General features: G+C 49.9%; 1 protein-coding gene across 3 annotated transcripts; it reads right to left on the bottom strand.

The window, feature by feature from the left end:
* Nucleotides 1-7,304: 7,304 nt before the first annotated feature.
* On the bottom strand, nt 7,305-25,700 carry KLHL25 (kelch like family member 25). Of its 3 annotated transcripts, XM_021530337.4 has the most exons (4): nt 25,486-25,628; nt 21,628-21,733; nt 13,627-15,457; nt 7,305-8,859 (listed from the first exon to the last, which is right to left on the bottom strand). In XM_021530337.4, the coding sequence occupies exon 3, from the start codon at nt 15,438-15,440 to the stop codon at nt 13,671-13,673; it is 1,770 nt and encodes a 589-aa protein (XP_021386012.1). In that variant the 5' UTR covers nt 15,441-15,457; nt 21,628-21,733; nt 25,486-25,628; the 3' UTR covers nt 7,305-8,859; nt 13,627-13,670. The 3 variants fall into 3 exon arrangements, with proteins under 3 accessions (XP_021386012.1, XP_021386011.1, XP_085444484.1); XM_021530336.4 differs by lacking the exon at nt 21,628-21,733 and having other exon boundaries at nt 25,486-25,700; XM_085588358.1 differs by lacking the exons at nt 21,628-21,733; nt 25,486-25,628 and adding an exon at nt 20,262-21,621.
* Nucleotides 25,701-25,747: the final 47 nt, after the last annotated feature.

The raw sequence follows: 25,747 nt of genomic DNA, 5'->3' as shown, positions 1-25,747 counted from the left end.
ACCTCAACCTGTAATCAATGTTTGCATTGCCTTTATCGTCTCCATTCCAGTTTGAACCCACTGGACTCTTTATTTTCATCCTCTTACAAGATTTGCATTTTACTGAAGGACAGATGGCCATGTGATATTCCTTGGGTTTTCCTCCCCACCACACACAGGGACAAGAAGGGGAAGTGCCACAGCTGTTCCCTGTGCCTCTTCAGCCCCGTGATGACAATAATGGGAGTCTGGGGGCTGCATGTGCTGCCTGATGGCACAGAGTTCCTGAAAGCCCCTGACACAGCTCAGTGCCTGACAAATCCTGGACACACAGGGTTTAGGTTCTTTTGGCTTACAGAACCAGACATGCTACATCTCACCCACGGTGCTGTGTGGCTTTGGTGCTCCCACGTCTCCTGCAAGGAGAGGCCCATCAGAAATGCTGTACCCAGCATCCAGGATTCCCCTGGGGAGGTGAGGTAAGGAAGAAAAGTCTTCCTTGTGAGGCTGGTGAGGACCTGGAACAGGTTGCTCAGAGAAGCTGTGGATGCCCCATCCCTGGAAGTGTTCAAGGCAAGGTCAGACATGGCTTAGAGCAACCTGGTCTAGTGGAAAATTCCCTGCCTGTGGTAGGGGTGGTGGAAAAAGGATCTTTAAGGTCCCTTCCAACCCAAACTATTCTGTGATTCCATGATAAGGTACATGGTGTTCCCAGTGCCTGCAGGCACGGTCCAGGCAGGAGAGGCTGCCAGAAGTACAGAGCCATGATAATGCCAGAGAAGTCATGGAGGCCCTCAATGGCTGAGGCTTCCCCACAACCATTTTCTGCTGGATCCTAGAAATGATCACTGCTGGCCCTGTACTGCCAGACCTGCACCCTTCACCCCCATTTATTGGTTTTGAGGCAGAGGAATTGCTTCATTTCTATTTGTTACTCCACTTGTCTTCAGAGGTACAATGTGGAAGGAGAAAGGATTGCTTGAGGAGAATCAGAAATGTATTCATAGAATCAGAGTAACCTAAGTTGGAAGGAAGCTACAAAGAGCATCGAGTCCAGCTGCTGACCTGGCACAAGACAGCCCCAAATATCAGGTATTGATCAAAGCTTTGGGCTGTCAGCTGCTCGGGGTGTTGTGCTGCTCCCCAGCAGGAGTCAGGAACGCCAGCCCCCATTAGGCAGCAGTGCACTCCGTGCCTGGTATTTCCCTGCTCTCAGTGGTGCTGCACATGCTGTTCTGAAAGCCTGAGTCACGTCGGTGGACCTGCACCTACGCCCTGTCACGCAGCACCGGCTCCAAGACAGGCACCCCTGGGTGTGAGACAGGAGATGAAAGAGTTGGTTTATCTCCACGGCTGCTCAGTAGTCCTGGTTTTGTTTGCGTTCCCAGCCGTCCCAGATCACCTATTTACTAAAGTTCAATAGAAGCCTTTGCCCAAACTGTCAGCTCTTGAGTATGGCTTTTAAAAAGCACGTTTTCCTGTGGCCCCTCTTGGCTCTGCAACCTGGATGCCTGACAGAAGCACCCCTTGGGGCACCCCCAGCCTTTGCATGGCTGCAGTAAAACAACAGCTGCTGGGAATGGGAGATGCTGCTCTGATAGAATAGGCACTGGTCACGGGAGATGGGACAGCGCATTTACTGGTGACAAACCACATGGAGAAAATCAAATCCCTTCTGATCAGTCTCCTGCCAGGGAAAGGCTGGGTTGCAGAACTAACCAGGCACCCTGAGCTTCTCTGGTCCCGCACAGTGCACTCCAAACCCCCCTGTTTCCATTGGCCAGGGGGAAGCCTGAGCAGGCAATACAAATTGCCTTTGGCAGAGGAGCAAGCAAAGGACCCTGCTGCTTCAGGATACCTCCATGTATTAATTTGACTATCCTTAACCAGCTTTCCATAATGCCATATGCTCACAATTTCCATGCTCTGAGCCATTATGGCACAGCCAAGACAATGAAATGGATGTTCTCTCCAGACCACAGGGATCAATCAATTTACATGGTCCCAAGAAAGAGTGATGGGTTTCTGAGCATCCCAGCTTTGCCCAGCCTTTCCTTGGCACCCAAAGTTAAAGCAAAATATCTCTGTGGGTTTGTTGGATGTGGATGGATTGTCACTGGCACACTGACCTAAAAGGGGTCATACAGGATCCTTAGAATGGGATGAGCCTCTAAAAGGAGTATTGACAGGCACAGGAGAGGCTCTTTGGAAATACGGTTTAAACATTTGCATTATCTGCATTTCCCCTTCCCTGCCCTTGCTGGCTTCAGTCCTGCACTGTCTTCATGGAGGGAAACTGGAGGTCTGGAAGGACACAGGTGCAAGCTGGGCTGGGGCTTACAGACAGGCCACTCATTCATGGAGAGTTTATTAAGAGAAGGAAAGGCAAAACCCTAATTAGTGCAGTGAGTGAGTGAGATGCCTTGTGATCAGATACAAGGTGAATGGTAATGACTTACCTTTGCCATTGAAGGCACCTGGGGCTTGGTAATTTGCTAGAGGAATGTTAAACATGGTAAATGTCTTGATTTTTAGGGGGTTAAACCATGTAAAAATTAAGTAGAAAATAATATTTGACACTAACAACTGATATGAGCACCCCAGCTCTCAGGGATGGGCAGACAGTCCCTTGTGTTTTGCCTAAAGCTGCTTTCACACCTCTTGAATCTCCCTCAAACCAGGCTTTGCTCTCCTGCCTCTGTTTCAAGGATGCCCAAGTGTTCCCAAGGGGTGCCCAAAGGTTCCAAAGGGGTTCCCAAGGGATACCCAAGTGTTCCCAAGGGATGCGCAAGTGTTCCCAAGGGGTGCCCAAGGGTGCTGGTTCAGGATGAGCTCCCCCAGCCCCACTCTCCCTGCACTCTGGCGCTCCTCTGTATGTCAGTACAGAGGGCACTTGTTTCCAGTTCCTTTATGGTCCATCCCTTGCACAGATGCAGCTCAGCTGACAATTCCCAATCCCTCCTGACCTCTCACCACAGCCTGGCGTCTCTCCCTCCGGCCTCTCCAGATGCTCTTTCTTTCCCCTCTCCTTTCACCAAAGGACTGCTTCTCACCAGCCGCATCTTCCCAGCGAGCCTAATTAGACAGGAGCCTAATTAGAGCCGAGCAGGAGCGGCGAGTCATTAGCAGAAGCCTGTGGGAAGGCCGGGAGCAGCCGCGCTCCCGGCGGGGCGGCAGCGTGGGCAGAGGGGCCGGGAGGCAGCGGGAGCTCCGCTGGGTGCTGGGAAGCAGCCATGGGGAAGCAGCTCCTGTTTGTGTGTGCGTGTGTAATTCCTCCAGACGTGACCCAGAAATGGAGTGAAGGCTGCTTGCCCTCCTCCCTGCACCTGCCAGAGAGCCAAGCTGGCCCCAGCGCTGCTGGGCTGGCCTCAGGGCAAGGGGATGGCCTCCATCCCACCCAGACAAAGGTAGAAACCAAAAGGGCTTTTCCTGGTGGCCCTTAGGCTTTTTTCTCCCTGTTTGGTTTCTACTCATCCCTTTTAACAGCCAGCTATCCCCCATGATGGAGTGCAGCCAGCACCCTGGAGACTGGGGGTAAGGAGCCTTGCTGTGCTGGAGAAGAAGAGCAATGGCAGCAGTAAAGGGCAGAATTAAAATGTTTGCTTGGGATAAATCCACAGGACTGGGGATAGGTATGATGCCAGGAGTGAGAGACAGGTCTTTCTGTCAGTCATTAAATCACATTCTGGCTGTAAGTGCTTCTTCACAAGCACAAGTTGTGCCATCCTACCCTGGTCATGGACTGTTCTCCCCAGCTTCTGCTGGGAAAGAACTTCCCAGGAGAGACAGAACTGAAAACACAAATTATTTGATTCCTGAGCTTTGCAGTCCTCAGGGAATGTCAGAAAGAATGAAAAGACAGGTTGAGTAGCCAGGATCATTCTTCCTGAACCCTTCCCCCAAATTCATTTGGCGGGGAACACACAAACACAGAGGGGCCCCTGTCTGTGAGCCGCAGCCCTCAGTGGTGCAGCGTGTGCTGGGGAGTGGGAAGTGAGATGTCCAGGCACTGACAGCATCAAAGCCAGGCTTTTTCCACCTAATTGGATCTGTTATTCAGCTGAGAAACACTGAATGGATTGGGTGGGCTCCGAGCTCGCAGTTTCAGCGAGGAAGTCGGGAGGTTGTGGCAAAGTAGGTCACAGTGCTGCAAAACAGGGTGATGGTTCTGCACAACAGCCCAGGATGTTAAATACGGAGGTGGCGAAATGGAAAGAAAAGAGAGACTGTGAGGAAGAATAAATGAGCTCAGCCTTGGCTATTCATTCCCACTGGAAGTCCCTGGTGCTGGCTCCCACCTTGGGGCCCCCAGCACTGCCTGTGCCTGGAGGGCACCAGGATCCTGCTCTGCACTGGAGCAAGAGGGACTGGGCCCTGTTTAAATTCCCAGTTGGTTGTAGGGAGCTGCAGGCAAAGGTTTCTCCTGCTCTTGCAAGCTTAACTCAAACACTGTTTAAAGAGCAGCATTTCCATGCATGGCATTTTGTGAGCCTGGACCATCTTCAGAGATTAAAACCTGTTTGGGTTACCCCAAGGGAAAGGGTGCATGGGGAAACAGGAAAACAATTTCACGTGGGATATATTGCAAAGAGAATTGTGGGAGGGGACTTGGGAAACTGTCCCCCCGAATTACCCTGGGAGGTGACAGGTGTGTAGTTCCCCGCCTCCCCTGTTATCAATCAGTATGTCTGTCATCCCTTGGTGCTAGAAAATTCTTTGTTCTTTATACCTCCATTGGTTCCTTCCCTGAAGCCGCTCTTTCCCCTTACCCTCATTGGTTATAACCCTGCCACTCGACCCTGACTCTGCCCCCGAAGCCTTCCTTCACTGAACGCTTCATGCCTGGACCCTCCCTCTCTTGTCCCAGTTATAATCCCGATTCCGCCCCCTGTTCGAGGCTCTCAGAGCGAGCTCCCTCCCGGAGAGGTTGTTTCCCTTCGCTCCCTGAATTGCTGTTCCTCAATAAACCCTCTTGGAAATAAAGCCGCCTGTGAGCCGTCCCGCCTTCATAGAGGAAGATTTCATTACGCTATCCGGCTTTCGAGGACTCGGCTCTCTGACAAGCAGAGTGGTCAGAGACCAAGAAGCCCTCAGAGAATGTGCAAGGCTGGGGCATTGATTAACGTGCAGGAGAAGATGACAAGCCATGGACACGAGGAGTTAGTGTTCTGTATGGACATGGATGAATTTGAAAACATGTTGGATAGCTGGAAAAAAGTGCTTCTTTTCTCCAGTTATGTGTTTAAATATCAGAGTCGGCCTCTGGATGGATGTGGGACTCCCTCAGACACCAGAGCTATTAAATCACCAGCTACTCTGCTTTTAATTGACTCACCTGACAAAGGGAGTGGGCTCAGATGATAATTCCCTGCAGGGCTTCATTGCAAAGCAGTATTATCTCAAGGGCAGCTGGGGTCAGGCTGGGAAAATGCATATTTAAAACCCAATAAGGCACTATGAGTTTCATTTAAAGAAGACACAGGAGCATCAGCTTTTTGCATCCAGGGACTTTCAGCATGCTCAGGCCCTGGGGAAGGTCTGATCATGCCAGCTGCCTGCCTGGTTCCACCTCCAAGAGCTCCCTGCCCTCTCCTCACTTTCTAGAGTGAGAAGCACCCTGTTACTGAGCTGGGGAACTCAGCTGGAGAGAGCTCATGGGCAGGCTCCAGCCAGGGCCAGAGGGTGGAAAGGAACTCTATCCTGCCCAAATTCTGCTGTAGGATTGGGTCCTGCAAAACAGGGGAGGTGTGGGATGAGCCCCCCAGGCTCCTGGCACTCCCCGGGGAAGATGTCTGAGCTCCTGACACCCCACAGCGGGGGCTGGCTACAGAGTGTGGGCTTGTTTCCCCAGAGCCTGGGAACACACAGCTCCAGCACCACCACCACATGAGACTTCCCTAAGTGCTCACTCCCAGACAAAGCTGAGCCTGACCCGCTGAGATGCCAAAAGAGCTCTTTTAAAAAGGAAAACAAATCACATTTACATTTCTACCCCTGTACCTCCCATTTAAATGCCAGCCCGGCTCTGGCTGTAGCTTTTTTCTGTTATATCCACTTCTATCTCCTGCTCCCCTCTTATTCTGTTGCTGCTAACCAAGAAACCTTTGTATTTCTCATTACTTCTAATTCCATAGCAACAGGTTGCTGCTGTCACAGCAGCTGCTGATTGCTTTTGAATTGTCTCTCAGGCAAGCTCCAGAATAAATACAAAAGAGCAGGCCTCTGCATGGCTCATATCAAAGCAAGCCTATCGCAAAGCCTCCCCAGCTGCTATTTAAAGTCCCAGAGTTGCATATAAAACCTGAACCAACAAAACTATAGGGGATTTCATTCACATCCCCCCCACCTCTTTTCCCCCTCTCCTGCTCATCAAACAGTAATTTCTACCCTGAATTGGTTTCTCAAAGGGGTCTTTAATGAGCTTTTTCTATGGAGTCTTACACTCATATCTACCCAGCTCACATAGCTAATTCTGCTGCCCACCCAGCTCCTGCAGGCAAGGGAACAGGTTCCCAGTCTCCTTTGCAGCTCAGAAATTCAGGCTCCAAATCCCTTTGAGACCCTGTATAACACCCATAGGAAGTTTTGCTTCCCAAGCCCAACAGCCCCTGCTACAAGAGGTGGAGGCAAATAGAAATTTTCCTGGTGCCAATTTGCTGCTCCGAGCAATGCTCCCACAGTCCCAGCCCTGAGCACAGCTGGAGCTGCTGGTCTTAGGGAGGGAAAACCCTCTCAGTGTTCCCAGAGCAGAGCTGAATCTCCCTGCACCTCTGCGTGCTCCTCTGAGATGCACATGAAGAGGAGCAGGGAAAGGAGCTCCAGCTGGAAAGCGCATCTCTCCTGTCAAAAGGCCTCTTTCTTGGGAGCTGCAGCTGCCAAGAGAAGGCAAATAAGGAAAACAGAAGCATGAATCCTTCTTGTCTTCCTTGGAAATTACTGGCTTTCCCTGCAGGAGAGCCCTGTGTCTGCGCTGGGCCCCTCAACCTATTTGGCAGATGTTTCTAGCACTGCAGACTTGCAAGTTCTGAAACCATGGCATGGATGAGCTGAGTGAGAGCAGCTGTAGAACACAGAGCCACATGATGTCTTCAGGACATGAAGAGTCCTGGACTTAATTCCCAGATCTGCCATTAACCTTGGACAAGACACTTGACATTGTGCCTCAGTTTCCCAAGAACTGAAGCAATAATAATTACAGCTGGGCTGGTTGCTTTGGAGGCTGTTTGTGAACCACCCCACAGAGTGCCAACCCTGTTATTAGTCCTCGGCCCTGTTATTAGACCTAAATCCAACTTCTGAATGAAGACTCCTGTGAAAAACACACAAACAGTTTCCCAGATCATCATTTTTATTAAAGTTCACAAGCAGCTGAAGGGAAAAAAAAAAAAAAAAGACTAGAAGATGTAAATAAACGTCATCCAGCTGATGGCAGACTGGCTGTGTGGAACGTGTGCTCTTCCCGGCAGCGCCGGGCACCCGCTGCTCCGAAAAGACCTCTGCTGTTTGAAGCTGTGTCAAGGCTTTTCATGGCATTGCATCATTCAGCTGGCCAGGCTACAGCCCAGCCTCATCCAGGGGCGAGAGGCGAGCCTGGAGGATATGGAGATCTGCTGTGCAGGGAAGCAGGATGCTGGGGCAGTGCAGGACCAGTCCTCAGCAGTGGCCAGTCCCAGAGAGGCCAGTCAGGAGCTGCATCCCTGCACTGACAGCCGAAATCCACGTGCCTTCCTCCACAGTAAAATGAGGAATGTCTCGGGCTGACAGCTCTTGGATGCATAATCCCAAACACAGTTGGCAGCCAGCGTGCGTGGATGACCTGGGGCAGCCTCAGCCCAACCGCTGGCAGGCAGCACGCTCAGAAACGCTCACCTCTCTCCAAGGGGAAGCCAGGGTGTGGGGTGCAGCAGGAAGGAGGGGGATCCCTCCCCAGCCCACCCTGCAATGCTGCCCTAATTCTCCTGCTCTCCTTCTGAGGCCTTGCTGAGCCATGGTGCCCCTTCCCAAGGCACGAGCTCTCCCCACTGCACCCCTTTTTCTGCTCCTTTGCTAATGAGAGCCTCACCCACGCACAGGGAAGCTCAGCAGACCGGCTCTGAGCTTGCAGTGGGCTTTATCTGGGGAATATCTTGGCAGTGGTGCTGCTGCCTTGGCACACTAACAGAGCCCTGTGCTCTTCCCAGCAGCTGTGTGTGGGGAGCTACCCAGCCTCTGACCAAATCACAGCAGCGAGGAAAGGGAGGGGAGAAAAATTTAAAAGGCCCAAAGTACAATCCAAAAGGCATCTGCCCTGTTTTGTCACAGTATGTGGTGCTGCTGGCAGCCATCCCAAGCTCTTGTGTTTTAATACTTCAATAGCCATTGCCTCCATGAAATGGCCAGAGGATGGGGAGAGCCAGGTGCTCTCACCTTGTTCCCTTTAACAAACACTTCCAAGTCACCCAAACAGCAAACACTGCCAATGGCAAGTTCACTGCCTTAGAGAAAAACATATTAATATCTCTTAAGGTCCCCAGCTGAGTAACAAAGAGGGCTACCCAGCCCAAAGGGCTACCAACTGCTGAGGGATGCAGCCTCCATCTCCCCAACCTTATTGGTCCATAGGAGCCCACAAGCCATCCCTGTGCCCGCTGTGCCCAGCCTGGCAAGGCAGTGCACTCGGCTCCATCCCTGCTCAGTGGCCAGTGACCAGTGGCGGGGCTGGGTAGCCCTTGGTGACACCCTGGCGTGATGCTGGCAGAGGGGATCCAGCTGTGCTCCCACTCCTGCTCTCAGGAAGGGAGGTGGAAGTTGCCTTGGAGTCCTGGCCGGGAGGACAGGAGGCTCTCGGTCACTGTGCTGGCTCCAGCCGCAAGAGAGGGGACATGAATGTGACTCTGGCATCTGGGGAAGGAAAGAGAAAGCTCATTAACCTTTGTGATGCTCAGCTCAGCCCCCACAAAAGGCACTCGCTGGGTAACCCCCACCCCGACTCCCTGAGGAGGGTGGAAAGCAGCTGGTTTCTTTAGGAGCTGGGGTGTCCTTTGCTTGTGCAGGACAGAACAGGGCCTTTGCCTGGGGAGGGCTCAGAGCCAGGTAGCAAACTCTGGTGGAGATGATAAGGGAATGAAAAATTGAGGAAAAAGTTTTCACTCTTTTTTTTTTAGGGCAGGGAGGAGGGCCCAGGAACAGAGAAAACAAAAAGACCCTTTTTCTCTTTTTCCACAGGTTCCTCCAAAAACATCTGTATCATTGACATTTCCAAGGGGTTGATTAATACAGTCTGGGGCCAAGTCAGACTGCACATGTTTCCATCTGCCCAGGGTTAGGAAAAGCCTGATTTTCATCGACTTTCCTCCCCAGGCCAGCCACTCCCTTCCAACATTGCTTGATAAACTGGCTTCAGAGACAACCAGCCACATGGAAAGAGCAGCAGTGGCAGAAAAACTGCAATCCCTGTTTATCCTGCCTCCCTATTATACACATGCAAATGGGTTTCCCTAGGAGCCACAGGGAGAAACCAGCTGTGACTCGGCTCCAGAATTCCAGCAGGGTGCAAGCAACCACCCACCCCAGCAGCATGCAGGTGAGCAGCAGCCTCTACGAGCCAGGAGATATCCTGAGTTTTTTTCGGGCTGCTCTTTGCAGGTACACAGGTCTTGGCATGGGAAGGTGCCTTTCTGCGAGCAGGGCTCTGTGGATGATGCATGCTGCAAGGTGAAAGCACTGCTCCACATGGAAGGCAGCAGCTGTAGAAGTGTCTTTGCAAAAGGCTTGTTATCTAAGCTGTAATATAATAACCAGGAAAAGCCACGGAGCTGACCCAATTCCTAGTGTGAGTGTGGTATCAAAATACAGCTCAGGGCCTGGCACACGGCCTAAATCTTTGCAGGAGCTCTGGGGCCAAAGTTCAGATTTTGGGTGCCTTCAGAATTCAGGTGTTTTCAGAACAGCCTCAAAACCCTTCAGCCTCATTCACTCAGTGCCCACCCAAAGGCAGGCACCAGCTGCTGGTGCCACTTGCAGCCCTCATGGGAGCTAAGCACACCAAAGAGCTCCAGTGGAAGCCACAAAATCAACTCTGAGCTTTTGGATTTGTCCCAGGAATCAGCAGTGCCTGAGCAGTGCCCAGGCACCAACCTCTGCTCCCTACAGTGAAGACTGTGAGGAGAGTCCTACAGGAGCTAAAAAGCACCTGATCATGAACCTCTGGGCAGGGGAACTCCTGGCTCCTTGATGCTACAGGGTTTGGGTTGTCCTGTTTGTTTGGAGATGGAAATTCCAACATCTCCACCCTCGGAGAGCATCTGAGGCTCAGGAGGCAGCACACAGGGATGCAGTGACTCCCTTTTCCATTTCACCTTCCCTGGCTGGACCATGAAATCTGAAGTGACCATCCCACCCCCATCTGTGACTCTGTAAAAATGAGTGTGTCACACAGGACAGATAGTTTGAGGAAGCCACTTTAATGTGGAGACAGGCAGCTTGGAGAACCTGTTCCTGGTGCTGCCTGAAGTCACCTCTGGAGAGGGGTTGAGTTGTCCCCATCACCTGTCTCTGCACAGGACTGTGACAAACCACCCACCACCCTCCCCCGGGCTGGGCTGTACTTGTCCTTATCAACACAGAGTCTGTATTAGCCAAGTGCTCACTTGTCATGTTTTGCCTCCCCTATGGCTCCACCACTTTGGGTGGGAGGGGATGAGGCTTTCACGTTTCATACTGCTAATCACACTTGATCCCTGGAATTAACAGTGGGTAATAAGCACTAAATTAATGTCACACGGCCTCCTTGGCAGCAGTGCTGGGACCTCTGCTGAAACGTGTCCCCGCTCTGCCTGGGAAGGGCCAAGGCCATGCCCTCAAGGAAGCTTTTCCAGCTGATCAGTTTTATGCTTTATACAAAAAGCAGGCTGGGTGGTTTATGGCCAACATTTGTCAAGGACAGACTACTTGGTTTTCAGGGCCTAGTTTATGGGTGGAAGGTTGTTTTTTCCATGAGTACAAAGTACTGTGTCCTGCCATGTGACTGCCCAGGCCTTTTTCCACCAGCCCACCTTGCTCTGCTCTGAGGGGTGGTTGCTCCTGAGTTTTTTCCAGGTGAGGGGAGGCAGTTCCATAGGAAAGTGGCCAGCCTGCCTTCTGGGCATCCCTACTTGAAGAAGGATCCCATAAGGACCAAATCAGGTGTTTGAGCAGAGATCTTCCTTTGGAGCTGCAAACCAGAAAACCCTTTGGCCAGACCTGCAATAGGACAATGGGGTGAACTGGATCATAGCCATAGGATCCTACAGCCAATTACCCCGGCTCCCAAGCCCAGTTTTTGCACAGCCAGGACAGCCAAGGCAGGCACATGGGATGTGGCTGCTGCATTGTGGGCAGCATGTACACATCAGGGACATTCACTCACTAAATGAAATAAGATTAACTAGAAAAAAAAAACTCTATCTAGAAAAATCATGTGGAGAGACATTCTTTCTGGCAAGAGCTTGCATGTATTTTAAATAGATCTTTTAACCGAAGACTGAAGGCAGAGCCAAAGCAGCACATAAAACCCTCACACAGTGACTTTTCACCAATTTTATTTGCAGTTCCTAATTTTCTGTGCTTGTGTCAGGCTCCCGATTACAGGGGGAGAGAAGTATCAATACAACCCCCACAGAGCTATTTAATTAGGTCTGAAAAACCCAAATATAGTAGGAAGGAAAAATGTAGGAGAGGAAAATAATATCACTGTGACTTTGAAGACTGTTTTTTATTCAGTGGCTGAAGAATCAACTCCCATCTCGAACTACTCCCTATTCCTACTCCCAGCCATGTGGCTGGTGTTGGGCTTTAATATTCAGATGCATCTGCTACCAGAGAAAATTAACTGTCAGCTCTAGGATGGCTCTTAAAGGGAGGCCCCATTGACCTGAGCTGAAAATGATGGAGTCCTCACAGCCTTCACTGCAATATTTAATAGCCGAGTGACAGTTAATTAGATTACTGAGCCACTGTGACAGATGCTAGGCAACGCCTGAGGAGGAGAATTTGGAAAGGCCATTTTCTTACAGTGTTGGGAACAATTTAAGGTCTTATTTTAACCCTTTCCACTCTTGCCCTGCCTTCATGATTGTCCAACCCATGTTAAAACTAGGTGTTCCACAAAGGCCAGCCTAATGTCCTGGGTGATTTTTTTCCCACCTGAGAAAAGCAGGTGGTCATGCTGGTTTAATGCCTGGCTGAGGTGCCAGGAACTCCTCCTTGGTTCCCATCTGGCATCAAAAAAGATGATCACTGGGAGGTGCCAGCAATTTCACCCACTGGGTAATTCCCAGGCACACCAACCACACCAAGTGGAAAGCAGGGAAGCGAGAGGGTGTTAGAGGGTTTGGGCAGCATTCCTTCTTCCCTGTATTAAGTGAAGTGGATTTTGATGAGTCTGTGGAACAATTTCCCTCCCCGCAGTCCCCACTTTCCAAATAAAACTGTAAATGAAGCTTGTCAATCCCACACCCATACGTGAGGGTTTCCCAGCTCCTTCAGCTGGCTGGGATGTAGGCTGCAACCACCAAAGCAGGGCTGTGTGTGCTGCTGGCACTGAGAAACCTGCACACTGAGCTAGCAGATGTGTTACTGACTTACTGGGAAGGTGATGCTATCTAAGTGTTGCCTGTATCACTGTCTGCTTTCACAATGCAAGTTGAGAAGTGTTCCTGGGCTTTGCCAGGCCAGCTGCATCTCAGCACAGGTTGGCGAGGACATGCAAAAAGCCCTGTGGAGCCACACTGACAACCAGAACAGCAACCAAACACCCCACTGGGGAGGAGAGAGGAGGAAACAGAAACCCTGTCCCAGGGGCACTGCAGGAGCACCTTCCCTGAGCAAGAGAAAAACGGAGCACCGGAATGAGACACAACAGCACGGGTTTCCACCAACTTTCTTATTCTCACACAACCCAAAACACTGATAAACACATTCTTCTGGTTACAAAACCTCTTCCCTCCCACTCAGGTCTGACACAGAAGTCTCAGAAGTTCTGATTTAACAAGTAACTGTTTGGTGATAAATAAACACCAAGACCATCAAATGCAACATGGCTTCTGTGCTTTTGCTTCTGCTACCCACTGAAATGTAAACAGAGAGCATAAAAAGAGAACCAGGATTTGCTGGCATTCCAAGGGCTGCTTGCCTACATATTCATCAGCTCTAAATACATCAACCAGAAAATCAGCAAAAATATCAAACTACGGAGACATTCCAAAGCACTTGTTGCCCTGGTATCCCCCAGGAGTCACATAAAACTGTTTTTAGGAACCTTAACTCCTTCAACTGCATGGGAACAGGATGTATTCCATGGTGAGAGCAGGTGTGGACTCATCTGCCCATCCACTCCCCCACAGAAGGGTGAGACTGCTCCTTTGGAGCAGAGGGAGAAGAGCCTCATCTATGTAGATGTATCTCTTAAGATACTGGAAGGATCACCTGGAAATAAGAGAACTCTTGAAACTATCTAAATTTACAATAGAGCACTGCAGAGCTGTTTATTCTTTCCCGGCTCTGCATCTCATTTTTAAATGTTCCCTTCCCATATAATTACTTCATGAGCACCTGTGGCTTCAGCATGGTGTGTGGAGATACAACTGAGGCAAGACAGTAATTTTTAATTTAAGAGGAGGAGACCCTTACCTTCATTGACCTCCTGGAAACAAGCCCCCAGGCCCTGCCCCTCATCACGAGGGCAAGTGCTTCCAGGTGCTGACAAAAGCTGTGGGGATGAGCGAGTAAGGCACCGTGGTGATACAGTTCCATGTGTCTGACATAGGGTCATAGCAGTCCAGCGTTTTGCACCTCTGAGTGCCAAAGTACCCTCCTACCACGTAGAGTTTATTCCCCGAGGCCAGGGCGTGGCAGGACATGCGCTTGGCCGTCATGTCCCCGATGCGCGTCCACTGGTCCGTCTCGCAGTCGAAGCGGTAGGCGGAGGCCGCCGTGAACTCCGTGTCTCCTCCCATGATGAAGATCTGGCTGCCCAGGACAGCGGCCGCCGTGTAGCGCCAGGGCTGCGGACACTCGGCTTTGATCGTCCATCGGTTCTCAGCTGGATCATAGCACTGCACTTTGGACACCATGTCTCGATGGATGCTGGTCCCACCGAACACAAAGAGCTTCAGCCTGGCACTCACCACTGCAGCGTTGCTCACTCCGTCTCTCAACGGAGCCACCATCATCCACTTGTTGGATGTGGGGTCATACTTCTCTACTTGCTTCAACGAAACAGAAGGAGACGCAGGGAAGACTCCAGCTACCGCAGTGTGTCCACCAACCACATACAGGCAGTTTTCCAATTCAGCTGAGCCATGCCCAAACCGAGCAATTAACATTGGGGCAGCTTTGGACCATTCCTCATGCACGGTGTCATAAACCCAAACGTCTTTGGAGACCCCGTTCTCTGAGCCCCTGCCTCCAGTGATATACACTTTGCAGCCGATGGCACAGGCACTGAACTCCTTCCGTGGACTCGGCAGGTCTGCTTTAGGAATAATTTCCTTTGCTTTGTGATCCACTTGGTAGATTTTATCACACATGAAGGTTTGTCCTCCCAGGATCAGCAAGGTGTGCCCAGCTTTGCGAGGCCTGGCACAGAGGCTGGTGACCACCCCATCATTCTGGAGGATCTTCTTCTTGCACTGAATAGCTTCATCTAGGACAAGCTTGTTCCTTTCATCCACCATGATCAAGTCCTCGCAAGCCAAGGCTTCCTTGAGGCATTCAGAGGGAAGCAAAGCCAGACGAACATTCCTCAGAAGTTCTGGGAGATAAGCCTTCCGCTCATCCAGATCGTATTTCACCCACTGCATGACAGCCTTAAAGACCTTTTCTTCATCCTCGATTTCCAGCTCATCACTGGAGATGAGGTCCAGCAAAGTGTCCTTGGAGAGGTTGTTGAAGTCCTCACTCTTGTGAACAGTCTCAAAGTTGACCAGGCACATCCTCCAGGAGAGCTCATAGAGCCGCCGGCACTGATGAGCATCGGAGAGCAGCATCATGCCCAGGCAGTTGGAAGGGTAGAGGTTCTTCTCCAGGAACTCGGCCGCTGCATCTCGGACATCATGGAACTGCAGCATGTCCCCGGCCTCCAGGAGGGACTCAGCATTCTCCTCGTTGATAATGATCCGAGAGGAGTAAGCAAAGTCCAGCAGTAGCTCCAGCACCTCTGGGTGGAGGCTGTCATGGAAGTTCACCTCATCATCCAGGCTCTCCCGGAGGCCGTTGCTGAACATGGCCTCGAAGTACCTGCTGGAGGCAGCCAGCACTGCCCGGTGGCACGGGAACGACCTGTTCCCTGCCCAGAGGGTGACATCGGTGAACATGCAGTGCTTCCGCAGGGTGTTCAGGTGGGACAAGACGCAGTCCGGGTGGGAGGCCTTGTGGAAAAGCAAGATGTTCATGGAGCCGGTGCTGGTGCGGGATTTACGGTTCTCGTGGACGCTGACGGACATGGTGGCAGAGCTCTTGCCTGCAGGGAGACAAACGGGGAAACCATTATTTCCTTGTCCTCCCTTGTATTCCCTTTTCTCCATAAGGCATGGAGAACACATGTTATCCAACCCTGGGACACTGCCAGTGGATCTCAAAGCACCAAGTGACATCCCAGTGGCTCCTGCTCCGTGGCTGCTCCTGCACCCTGGCTTGCACAGCCCTTTCCTCCCGCACCCTCGCATCCTCCAAAAAAGAAGGCAGAGCAGGGTGAAGGGGGAAATTCTGCATTGGTTTCAACAAAGTGAGGCAAACACACACCAAACTTGGTGTAGATTGTTTCAACAGCCCCCAGAGGGTATTGGCAAACCGCAGAAGAGTTATTTTTCCTTAGAAAACAGCAGAGAGAACAGACTATCCAGGATAAAGGGCATTGGTCTGTTCTTGGCTCAGCAGAAATTAAGTTTGGCTTCTGATTTTCATGTAGATTACTGCAGGTTTAGGAAAAGCAACTGCTACAGGTTTTATTTACAAAATATTTAATTACCAGCAGAAGCCAAAAGTTTGAACTGATTTTACCAATCCCATTTGTTGCACTTTTTGGTAATAAAACTCACCAGACACCTCATGTGACTTAAACATTTTCCGGACAGATTCTATTCAGAGTAAGACAAAAGAAAAACATAAATGATGTTTTTTACCAGACAGGCAGAATCAAACACAAGGCTTTTATTAGCTACTATTTCACTTAAGTGCTACCTGATACCAATCCTTACCTGCAGAAGAAAACCCCTTTGGACTAATCAAATTAATACTACCTAGATGATAAAATCCAAGTCATTTACTCCAAAATACTTCAGCCAGCTGTATTTTGCTTCCCATGTAACTAAAACAGACAGACAGATATACATGCACAGCCCTCTCTTATAGGAGAAAGTAAATACAGAAGTTGTCCTGCAGTTTGAAAAATGAACCTGAAAAAAATCAAAATGGAGTCAACCTTCACTCCAGTCACTGCATTGTTTAGACAAGACAGTAGGGGAAGGGTTTTTAGATGGGTTATTTTTGTTAATGTTGCATGGATGGGGTTTCTTTTAACTTGCTCTTCCACAGGCTGGGATTTCTCAAGGGTCTTTCCAGCCTGCAAGCACAAGGTCTGCAGATGATCCCAGTCCTCCCCAGCCAGCACTGGGGTCTTGGAGGAAACCACAAAATGCTGAGAGAATGGCCGCCATGCTCCCAGGCTGTCAGCAGGTCACAGCCTTGACCTGGCAGTGACCTGGAGCTCCTCAACCCTCCCACACTCCATGGATGGATGACCTCAGGAGGAGGCAGATGGCCAGATAAGTTGCCTAACTCAAGCTCTGCTCATGAGCTTCCTGCCCCTACTTCTCCAGTGCCTCCAGAAGAGTCTGAATTAGACAAACAGTTGTGGGCATGTTGCTCCTTCCCCACCTGCTGTCAAGAGTTATTGAGGTTGGTCTTCTCAAGGCCTCACTCATTCCTCAGGGCTGTGTCACAGTCCAGGGAAAAGTCTCTGTGCTTCTCCATGCAGAAACCACAGCTTGCCCAAGCAGCCACAAGTCCTACGCAGCCTCTGAGTTGGGGCAGGAACACTGATGTGGGAACTTGGGTGGGATATGTCCATGTCCATGGCCCAAACTCTGGCAGCCTTGGATAGAGGCTGACAAGCTCATTTCACTCGAGACTGGAGGCTGTGCACAAGCAAGGCTCCAAAACAGGAAGGAAAATGCCATTATGGAACAGCACTTTGAAGTGTATCTGAAGGAAATGTTTCCAACATCTACACCCAGTGCAGGAACAACACTAATTGAAGGGGTTATTTGGATTCCCATGTCAACGCTGAAGCGAGGAATACAAATGAAACATTTATGAGTCTGCTAAAAGCTATTGATTTAGGTTCCTATTCCTACAACCTCAGAAACCACCCTGCCACTGCTACAGCTTTCTTTTCTCACAGCTCAGGTCAACTATTCAGTGTTAACCTTTGATTTACTTATGCACAAAAAAAGAAGCAATTTATATAGGACAGCTATGGAAACAAACACAGAGAATGCACGAAGGCAGCAATGATTTTTCTGACACTAAGATTAAAAGCACCTACTCAGAGTGGGTATACCAGGTCATTTAGAAATTGAAATGTCTATATAAAACTGCAGCAAGGCCATTTTTTATATATACATACACAAAAGGACACATACATATATCACATGTGTGCACCCACACACACATATATTTCAAATTTCAGGCTTCCAGCATGAAATATCTATCCCAGGGAATTTGGAAGAAAATAATATTTCTATCTTATATGTATTGAAAAATATCCAGGGAGCAAATTGGCAGGTTGCAGTCCAGTTCCCAGCACTGCTATTTCTATCATGTACACTACTGGCACCAACTGAGCCCCAACACAGCTGGAATTCTGAAAGTTAAAGAGGCTACAGTCAAAGCCCCTTTACTTGGCTTCTCCTGGACTGGGGCTGTGACACTGGATGTCACTGGTCATAAACAAGCAGGGCTAGACAGACCATTAAACTGAAACTAAAGCAGCCCCTGAACTCTGGGGTGCAGCCATCTCACCAGAAAGCCTTGCTTGTGGTTTTCAGCAACACCCAAACAGCTTTTGCTGAGAGCTTCTTGGATTCTGCCATAGCTGGGCACAAGCAGAAAAGTGGCAAACACTAATCCTTCCCCTCACAAACTCCCCTCACTGCATGCCTCAGTCTACCAGAGACCTTGGCATCATCTCACCCATATCTGACAAACAGAAACTGCAGGCAGCAGCTACTTCATCTGGCAGGCTTCTTCCAAAATGTAGCAGCTGACAAACCTCAGAAGCCTGTAGGCAACGTGTCTTCTACAATTTCATGATGTGCACAGGAATGCTTCGATTTAAGCCATTTTTAACTACAGCCATGAGCAGGCTGGACCTGTGACACTTCTCTGAAGCAGATGCATGCAGAGCACAATTTGGCCCCTACCACACTCCTTGATCCCTTAACCCAACTACTGAGCTGAAGAGAAAAAGCAGAACCACTCTGAATGAGGAGTACTTTACACAAAGCAACCTGTCAGTGGCCCTTGCCAAGCTCCCACCTGTTCTGTGAGAGCCTGGGGGTTATCAGAGCTCCCAGCTGCATCTTCCATCATGCAGGAAGCTGATGTTGGAACAGCCATGTCAATGGGAACTGCAGAAGGCATGACCTGAACAAACTGGGGCTTGAATTTTTCCATGCTGCATTCATTTCTTTTCCCTCGAAAGGCAGTTATGGAAAAAATAAGTATCTACTGTATAACCTTTTAAAGGGACCTTACTGCACGCAGAGGCAGATAATAATCCTTCTTCCATATGGATGAGGGCAGAGGGGCATCAGCTTTTTGACAGCTATCCAATGCTGTCTGCTGGCTGAAGTATTCCCCTGGCTGTCTGCAGCCTTTGTACAGCCAGGATGGGAAAGACAGGTTTTTTTCCAGCAGAGCAAGATAAGGTTGCTTTGAAAATCCTTCCACTCATCCAGACACAGCAGACAGCAATCCTGAAAGAGGGAAGGAGTTGGCTCAAGAAAAAAAGACCCCTCAAATCTCAGCTCATGAAGAGAACGCCCCAGCAGTCTCTCTGGACAGGACAAAGCTTGCAAAGAGAACAAGGGGAAAAACAAAAGCACAGAGCTGGCCAAACACCCCACATGAAGAACCACAGCTCTCCTGTCCAAGTGCCTTTTGCTTCCTACAGACCACACCCCAGCAGAAGTCTTTCCCTCCCAGGCTGATGGGTCACCCTTCCAGCGCCCTGCTGGCATGGTCCTTTAGGAGAACCTCAGGAGACACTCCACCACCTCTTGAAAAATCCAAGTGCCTCTTAGACAGATACTTTGAAGCTGTTATCAGGCCCTGTGCCCAGTCACAAAAGATCTGCACATGAGAGGATAGCTTAGAAAGGCTACTGATACATCAACTACAATTAGCCAGGTTTGGGGTTCCCCGGGCATCTCAAACCAACAGGCTCTCCACAGATCTCCAATTTCATTCACTACCTGCAGGGAATCACCAGCTGAGATCCTGCTTGCTTTCAAGGGGACAAGAATTGAGAGTGACTAATATGCTCCCCAGTGGGACTTCAGGGGATCAAGAATCGTTCCTGCTTAGAAAAGCAAAACTACAGGGTTTATGAATGTTCTCCCAAGATCATAAAGGCTGGCTAAACACCAACAAAAATCCCAAGTCCCATGGTCTGAAGCCGGCACTTTCTGTTTTGCCCATGAGAGAAGAAGCAAGTAGAACACATTTCTTTTTGTGCCCAACTCAACACTCAACCATGAGCTATTTAAAGCTGTAAATAAGTAAATAATTAAGCAGTAAGGTTCCTTGCTGGCTCAGCTCAGAAGACCTGGATAAAGCTGCTCACACTGCAGCAGAGTTTCATTCCCAAGAAGCTGTATGGGCCCCTCTATGCATGGGCTGCACTACAGCATACAAACACTCCTTCCAAATCAAAGCAGATCCACCTGGAATGGGCAGTGACAACAGGCATAAGATTCATCTTATTTTCTCTCCATCTCACAGTATCAGCCCTGGGTGAAACATTGTCTTGAATTCAGTCAAAGTTTAACTTCTCCCTTAAAGTGGTGGGATCAATTCTCTTTTAATTAGTAATGTGCCTGCTGTCTCATACCGAATATCTGCTCCTTTCCAATGCTCTCATGGACTCCACCACCTGGTGCTTAGGCCAGCAGCATTATTCCAGGCCAAAATTACTGCTATAGAACCAATTTCTCCCTTTTTACTGTAGGGAGTAGCAAAGTAGAAATATAAAAGCCACCTACTGTGTTGTCTTCACAGGGAAGAGCTCCTTGCAAAACTGCTTAGGAGAAAGAGCAGTGAGGCATCATGCTGTCACACACAGAGCCAGATACAGTCGTGTTTCAGATGCAATTTCCCAGCACTGGAGACCATCAAAAGGTTTGAGAAAGGGGATCTGTTACATGCAGTCATTCACGTACTCAGAGGCAGCTTGAGCTTCAAAAGCAGAAAAAACCCAACAGAAAACAGGAAAGGATGGTGGGGAAGAGACATAAAAAACAAGAAAGGGGAAGGAACAAATGTGAAGATGTTTTCAGATGATTTTCCTGTCCTTGCATAACACAGCGGAGCGTCAGGTACACAGCTTGGAGCTGCTTGAAATGCTCAACACTAATAATGCTCTTCTGTCAAGAGTGCTTGAGATGAAAGGAATTCAAATTGCACCTGGCATTTAGTGCAGCACCACGTTCATTGAATGTGGAGTCTGGGCTGCTGCCAGGTGGGCAGCACGGGACCTTCAGTGCATCATCTCCCAGGCATGCCCTCCACTCTGTCCACACTGTGTGCCTGCATGCAGACTTTGCTCTCTTACAGGTTGCGTTCATCTCTAGCAATTCCAGTGAATTTAGTGGTTTGCCTGTGTCAGCCAAATTTGATCCTGTTCTCTTCAGGATGACTAACACAGCAAAGATGCAACTGGGATTTTGCAGGCTGGAATTCAGACAACGTAACTGCTGTGAATCAGAGGGTATCACTCTGGGTTTGCCCTTCCTGACAAACTCTTGATGTTCAACCAGACTTGCAAATAGGCAAACAAAGGAAAGGCAGCTGACTCCATCCCCCCCCAGTGCAGAATTTCTGATCCTGCCCCAACCTTTGAGAATGGGAGGCATCCTTATCATTTCTTCTCATTTTCTCACCTCATAGTCTAGCCTGTACATCCTAGACAGAAAACAGAGAGACCATGTGAAAGGCTCCTTCTGTTAGCTCAGACAGAAACTGGGAGGTTTTCCAAGCCCAATTCTGTAGGCTCCAGGAATCAGATTGTCTGGAGAAGATCCGGGTACATATCTGAACATTTTGAAACTCAGTCTGAGTTTCATATTCCACTCATATTCTCATATCCCACTCATATTCTCATATCCCATCCTCAATAATACCCACCATTCCTCCTTTAAACCCATGCCCTACTCTGAGCCTACAGCCACCACAAGAATTTACTAAATGCCACTTGATAGAAAATCAGAACGTTATTGCCAAACTGAACCAATTAGTGAGATTCTTGTTTCATCTCACAAAAGCAATGCTAGAAGGAGCTGTAGTGCCTCAAATATATGACATGCACTCATCTAAGTCAAAGGCAACCATGCCCCAACTACAATAAAATACCTGTAGGAAATCCTCTTTGTAAGCAATCCTTGCAGTTCTATTTGCAGATCAGGTATTGGACTTGCTACTCAGCACGCGTGATACTCCAAAAAGCTTCTTGAGCTACCTGTGACACAATCAAATAAAGTTCATGTTCACCACTAAGCACACTGGCTTTGCTGTTCCTGGGAATACCACGCCCTCCTACAACCACTACCCAAATTGAGATAAATAATGCTTTTAGCCACAGTCCAGGCTCCAGACAATAGCTTTTCACTGCTACGCCTTAACCCCAGCGGATCTTTTCAGAGCCTGTGATTCATTTCAGAGGCTGTGGTGGGGTTTTGTCCTTCCTGCTGCCCTCCAGCTCTGCTTGTGAATACGTCCCATTCTGCCAGATCAATCACAGGCGCCTTGCAAAATGAATGGGGGGGCTGCAGAGAAGACAAGTGAGTTCACAATCCCTTCTATCAAATTATACCCAAAAAGGCTCCAGAATGGGAGCAGTCTAGTTGATTGCAGTACCTACCCCAGCCCCATCTGAGCAGGATAAAGTCCTTTTCAAGCGAGCCAAACTTGCTAATGTGCTGCAAAGGCAAAAGGCCTTTGGTACTCCAAACACAGGAACCACATGCCACTTCCCAGGGAGAGTTTGGGAGATGAGATATGGTATACATCAAATTAATGCCAGAATAACCACAGCAGCTGCTGACTCCAGAGAACTGATTCAGATCCTCCCACTCTCCCAGCTCCGAGGCTGGCAGAGCTGAGTGCTCCAGTGGCCTGGCTGACCAAAAGCCCTGTCACGGATGCTCACACCAAACAGGTCTGTCTGCCTGCCGGCTGGCAGGGCAGGATTTCAATTTTGGGCCTGGCCAGTTAAGCTGGGGTTTTGTTTTGCCTTCCCCACTCCCCTGCCAGGCAGGAGATCATGGTACAACTGCCACGTTTGGTTTGCTCATTTGCAATTCTGGCTGGAGTTCAGAGCCCTGGAGATGGGAGGCCCTCACGCCTCCTGAATGGATTAGCCCCTCACGCTGCTGGGCATGGGGGACAGCCATTCCCAACTGGATTGTAAAGCACTGTCAGATATTGAAGGGTTTGGGGCTGCAAGAGAGGGTACTGCTTATTACCCTCTGGCTCTGGACAGAAGGAACAAAAAAAACTCTGATTTTTTTTAATTTCAGAACTCACACAGCATCAAACCATACATTCAGCTTGCAAGTTCTGTGCCACTGTGGTATCCCTGAAGCAGCCCAGGCTGCCCCAGGCATCCTACACACATACTGCAAGCAGACCAGATTGCCAGTGTGGTACAGTAATCAATTTGCCTCCCCACAATGTGACAGGCTATCATATAAAACCGGTAGTCTTTGCAAAGCCTAATGGTCAGCAAGTAGACAGTGGTTATGGGACATGCAGTATTCCCAGGCTCAAGCAATGGGAAAAGACAGAGCTGAGTGTTCTGGCTGGAGTGATACTAATAGTCACTGCGGGGAAATAAAGCTGATAAGCACAGACAGAGCGATGTGATGGTGGTTAAAGGTCAGGCCAGGGGGCTTGGGGGGCTTGTTACAGCTGAATGCTTCCCAGCCAGCATCCCTGCAGCCACTGTTTTCAGCAAAGCCAGCTACACTCACTGCAATTCAACTACAACCCATGAAAGAGGGGAGTAAATCCAGCCCTCGGGTCAAGTGCTGCCATGGCTCCAAACCTGTCCCTTCCACAGCCCCTGAGCACAGCGAGCCTGGCTGCCATGGCCAGCCTGGGCCAGCCCTGCCTGTCCTGCCCCACCTACTCAGGGCCAAGCCAAGGCACTGCCCCACACTCTTTTGTAATGCTGCCATTTCCAACTCTGCCTGTCCTCTTCCACCTCCACAGACGGCCACGTCCTGCCCTTCCTGTTTCACTCATCCGCCTCCTAAATATTGCCTAAAACTTCCCCTGACTGCTGAGAAGGGCCTGAACTCCTACAGGCTTTGGGAACGGCTGGTCACTGTCACGGGGACAAAAATGCTTTCATAATCCACATGTGGCATATGTACACACAGATATGCACACACTCCTTATCTCCATACCAGACCATGTCCAGCACTCCCTCCAGAGCCAGAAGAACCATCTCATGGATCAGACTCATGCTCATTTTCATGCATTTGGAATACATGTTATGCAATATCTTGTCATCTGTCCCCAAGCTGCCGCCTTCACAAATTTATTTTGCCTTGTTCCTTCAGCCAAACCATTTTCAACTGGCCTTAACTCCTCTGCAAAAGCACATCTGAGACACCAACCTCCCTGCTTGAGTTACTTGAGCCTGTCCCAAACACAGCATGAGAGGATACCACACTCTACACACATGCTGAGGCAGGAGGACTTCAGATAACAATCCTCAAATAGTTGAGAAAATGGCCAAGAAAGGAATGGGAAATTTAAGTTCTCAGTGCTGAAGCTGCTTACAGTCTCCCATGTCCAAATTATGGTGCAACTCTGCAGCAATTTGCACTCTGCTTCTAATTCTGACAATCTTGTGCCACCCCACACCTTCCTGTTGCAGAGCAGACTTCTACCTATGCCTCCTTCCCAAGTGCTTTACTTGAGCTTATCACAAAGATAAGCCAGAGCAGATGGCTGGGGTTAAAGACACAAAAGAGACAAAATATGTTTTCAGATAAGATTTGATCTGCAGCAGAAAACAGGACCAGGAAAACAGAGAGGCCCCAGAAAGGGTCTCACAGCATTAAGGAGTCAGACTCTTCGAGAGATGGACAGAGAGCAGAACACACAGGAGAGCTCAGGAGCAGAGACAAGAAAGTAGAGGAGACCACAGAACTCTGGATGGAGACTGTCAGCAGAGCAGCAGAGCCAACAGCAGCAGCTGGCCTCCACCAGAACACATCTCGGGTTGCTTCTAAGGTAACTTCAATAAAAACAAGTGTCACAAGATGCAGGAAGGAAGAGGGAAAAACAAGGGAAATTGCCTGTCAAAGTATAAAGGTTAGAGTTGCTTGTTTGTTTGTTGTGGCTCTTGATCTGTCCTGGACAAAAAGAGAGGTATGTTTGGAGGAAGGCTATAAAACGCTACAGCACCCTGGCTGAGGAAATCACTCCAGCAGATCACAAGAGAACACAGGCAGAGATTGCCAGGAAAGGAAAACAGAGCAGTCATGACACTTGGACTCTCCACTGGAATAGTATGAAACATTCAGCTGTCTGCTTATGCAAAGCTGAGGGCAGATTTTCCAAGCACAGGTCTGGCTGGTCTAAGCCCCTTACCCCAACAATCACAAGTGGAGAGATAAAGAAAATAAAGGCAAAAAAAATGTAGAAAACCCAACTGCCAAACAGGCTCTTAACTTTTTTAAATACAAAGGGGCCTGTGAGGACAGGAGAAGGAGGAAGAACTATTTTTCTCCTCTGTCAGCTCAGCTCAGTCACTCACACAAACCTGCTCATTTCTCTAGACAGACTTGTTCAAACTGATTTAATACTGATTTCATCACAGGCCATGGAAGTTGTGTCCCTTGGAGCACAGTTTTGAGATATATATATAAAGGGACGAAAGAGGAGGAAAAAAACCCAAAAAGCAAAAAGCAATGCCACCCGAATTTCACAGTCTTGAGATTAATAGCTAGAGCTTATTTTTTTTTTCCGCTTTAGAAGTGAAAAGGTCTTCCCCTCTCTCTTCCTGCCGCTTCCTGCCTATGGAAGACGATGCTCCGAAGCCCCAGCGAGCCGCGGGCCGGTACCGGGGGCAGCACGCGTGGTCCCTCCAGCCGGGGGCCGGCAGATCCGCGCCCCGCGGCTCCGAGCCCCGCAGCCCTGCGCTCGGAGGGGCTCCGGCAGCGGCGCGCGAACCCGGATCTGGGGGGAAACACTCACCGCCGCTTGGCCGAGCTGCAATCTGCGTGAGCCGCGAAGCCCCGGGCGCGGGGTGGCGGGGTGGCAGGGACGCGGGGATGCGGGGATGAGGGACGCGGGGATGCGGGGATGCGGGACGCGGGGATCGGGCAGGGCGGCAGGGCTGGAGCGCGGAGCGGGCCCGGCGCGGCCCCGCGCACAATGTACCCGCCGGGCGGGCCCGGCCGCGCGTGGGACCGCGGGGGCGGGGCCGCCCGCCGCCGCCGCCACCAATCAGCGAGCG

The sequence above is a fragment of the Lonchura striata genome, chromosome 10 (genome assembly GCF_050655825.1).
Source record: "Lonchura striata isolate lonStrDom1 chromosome 10, ASM5065582v1, whole genome shotgun sequence".
NCBI classification, from domain to species: Eukaryota; Metazoa; Chordata; class Aves; order Passeriformes; family Estrildidae; genus Lonchura; species Lonchura striata.
The sequence above is the reverse complement of the archived record's forward strand: the minus strand, read 5'-3'. Positions and strand labels throughout refer to the sequence as shown.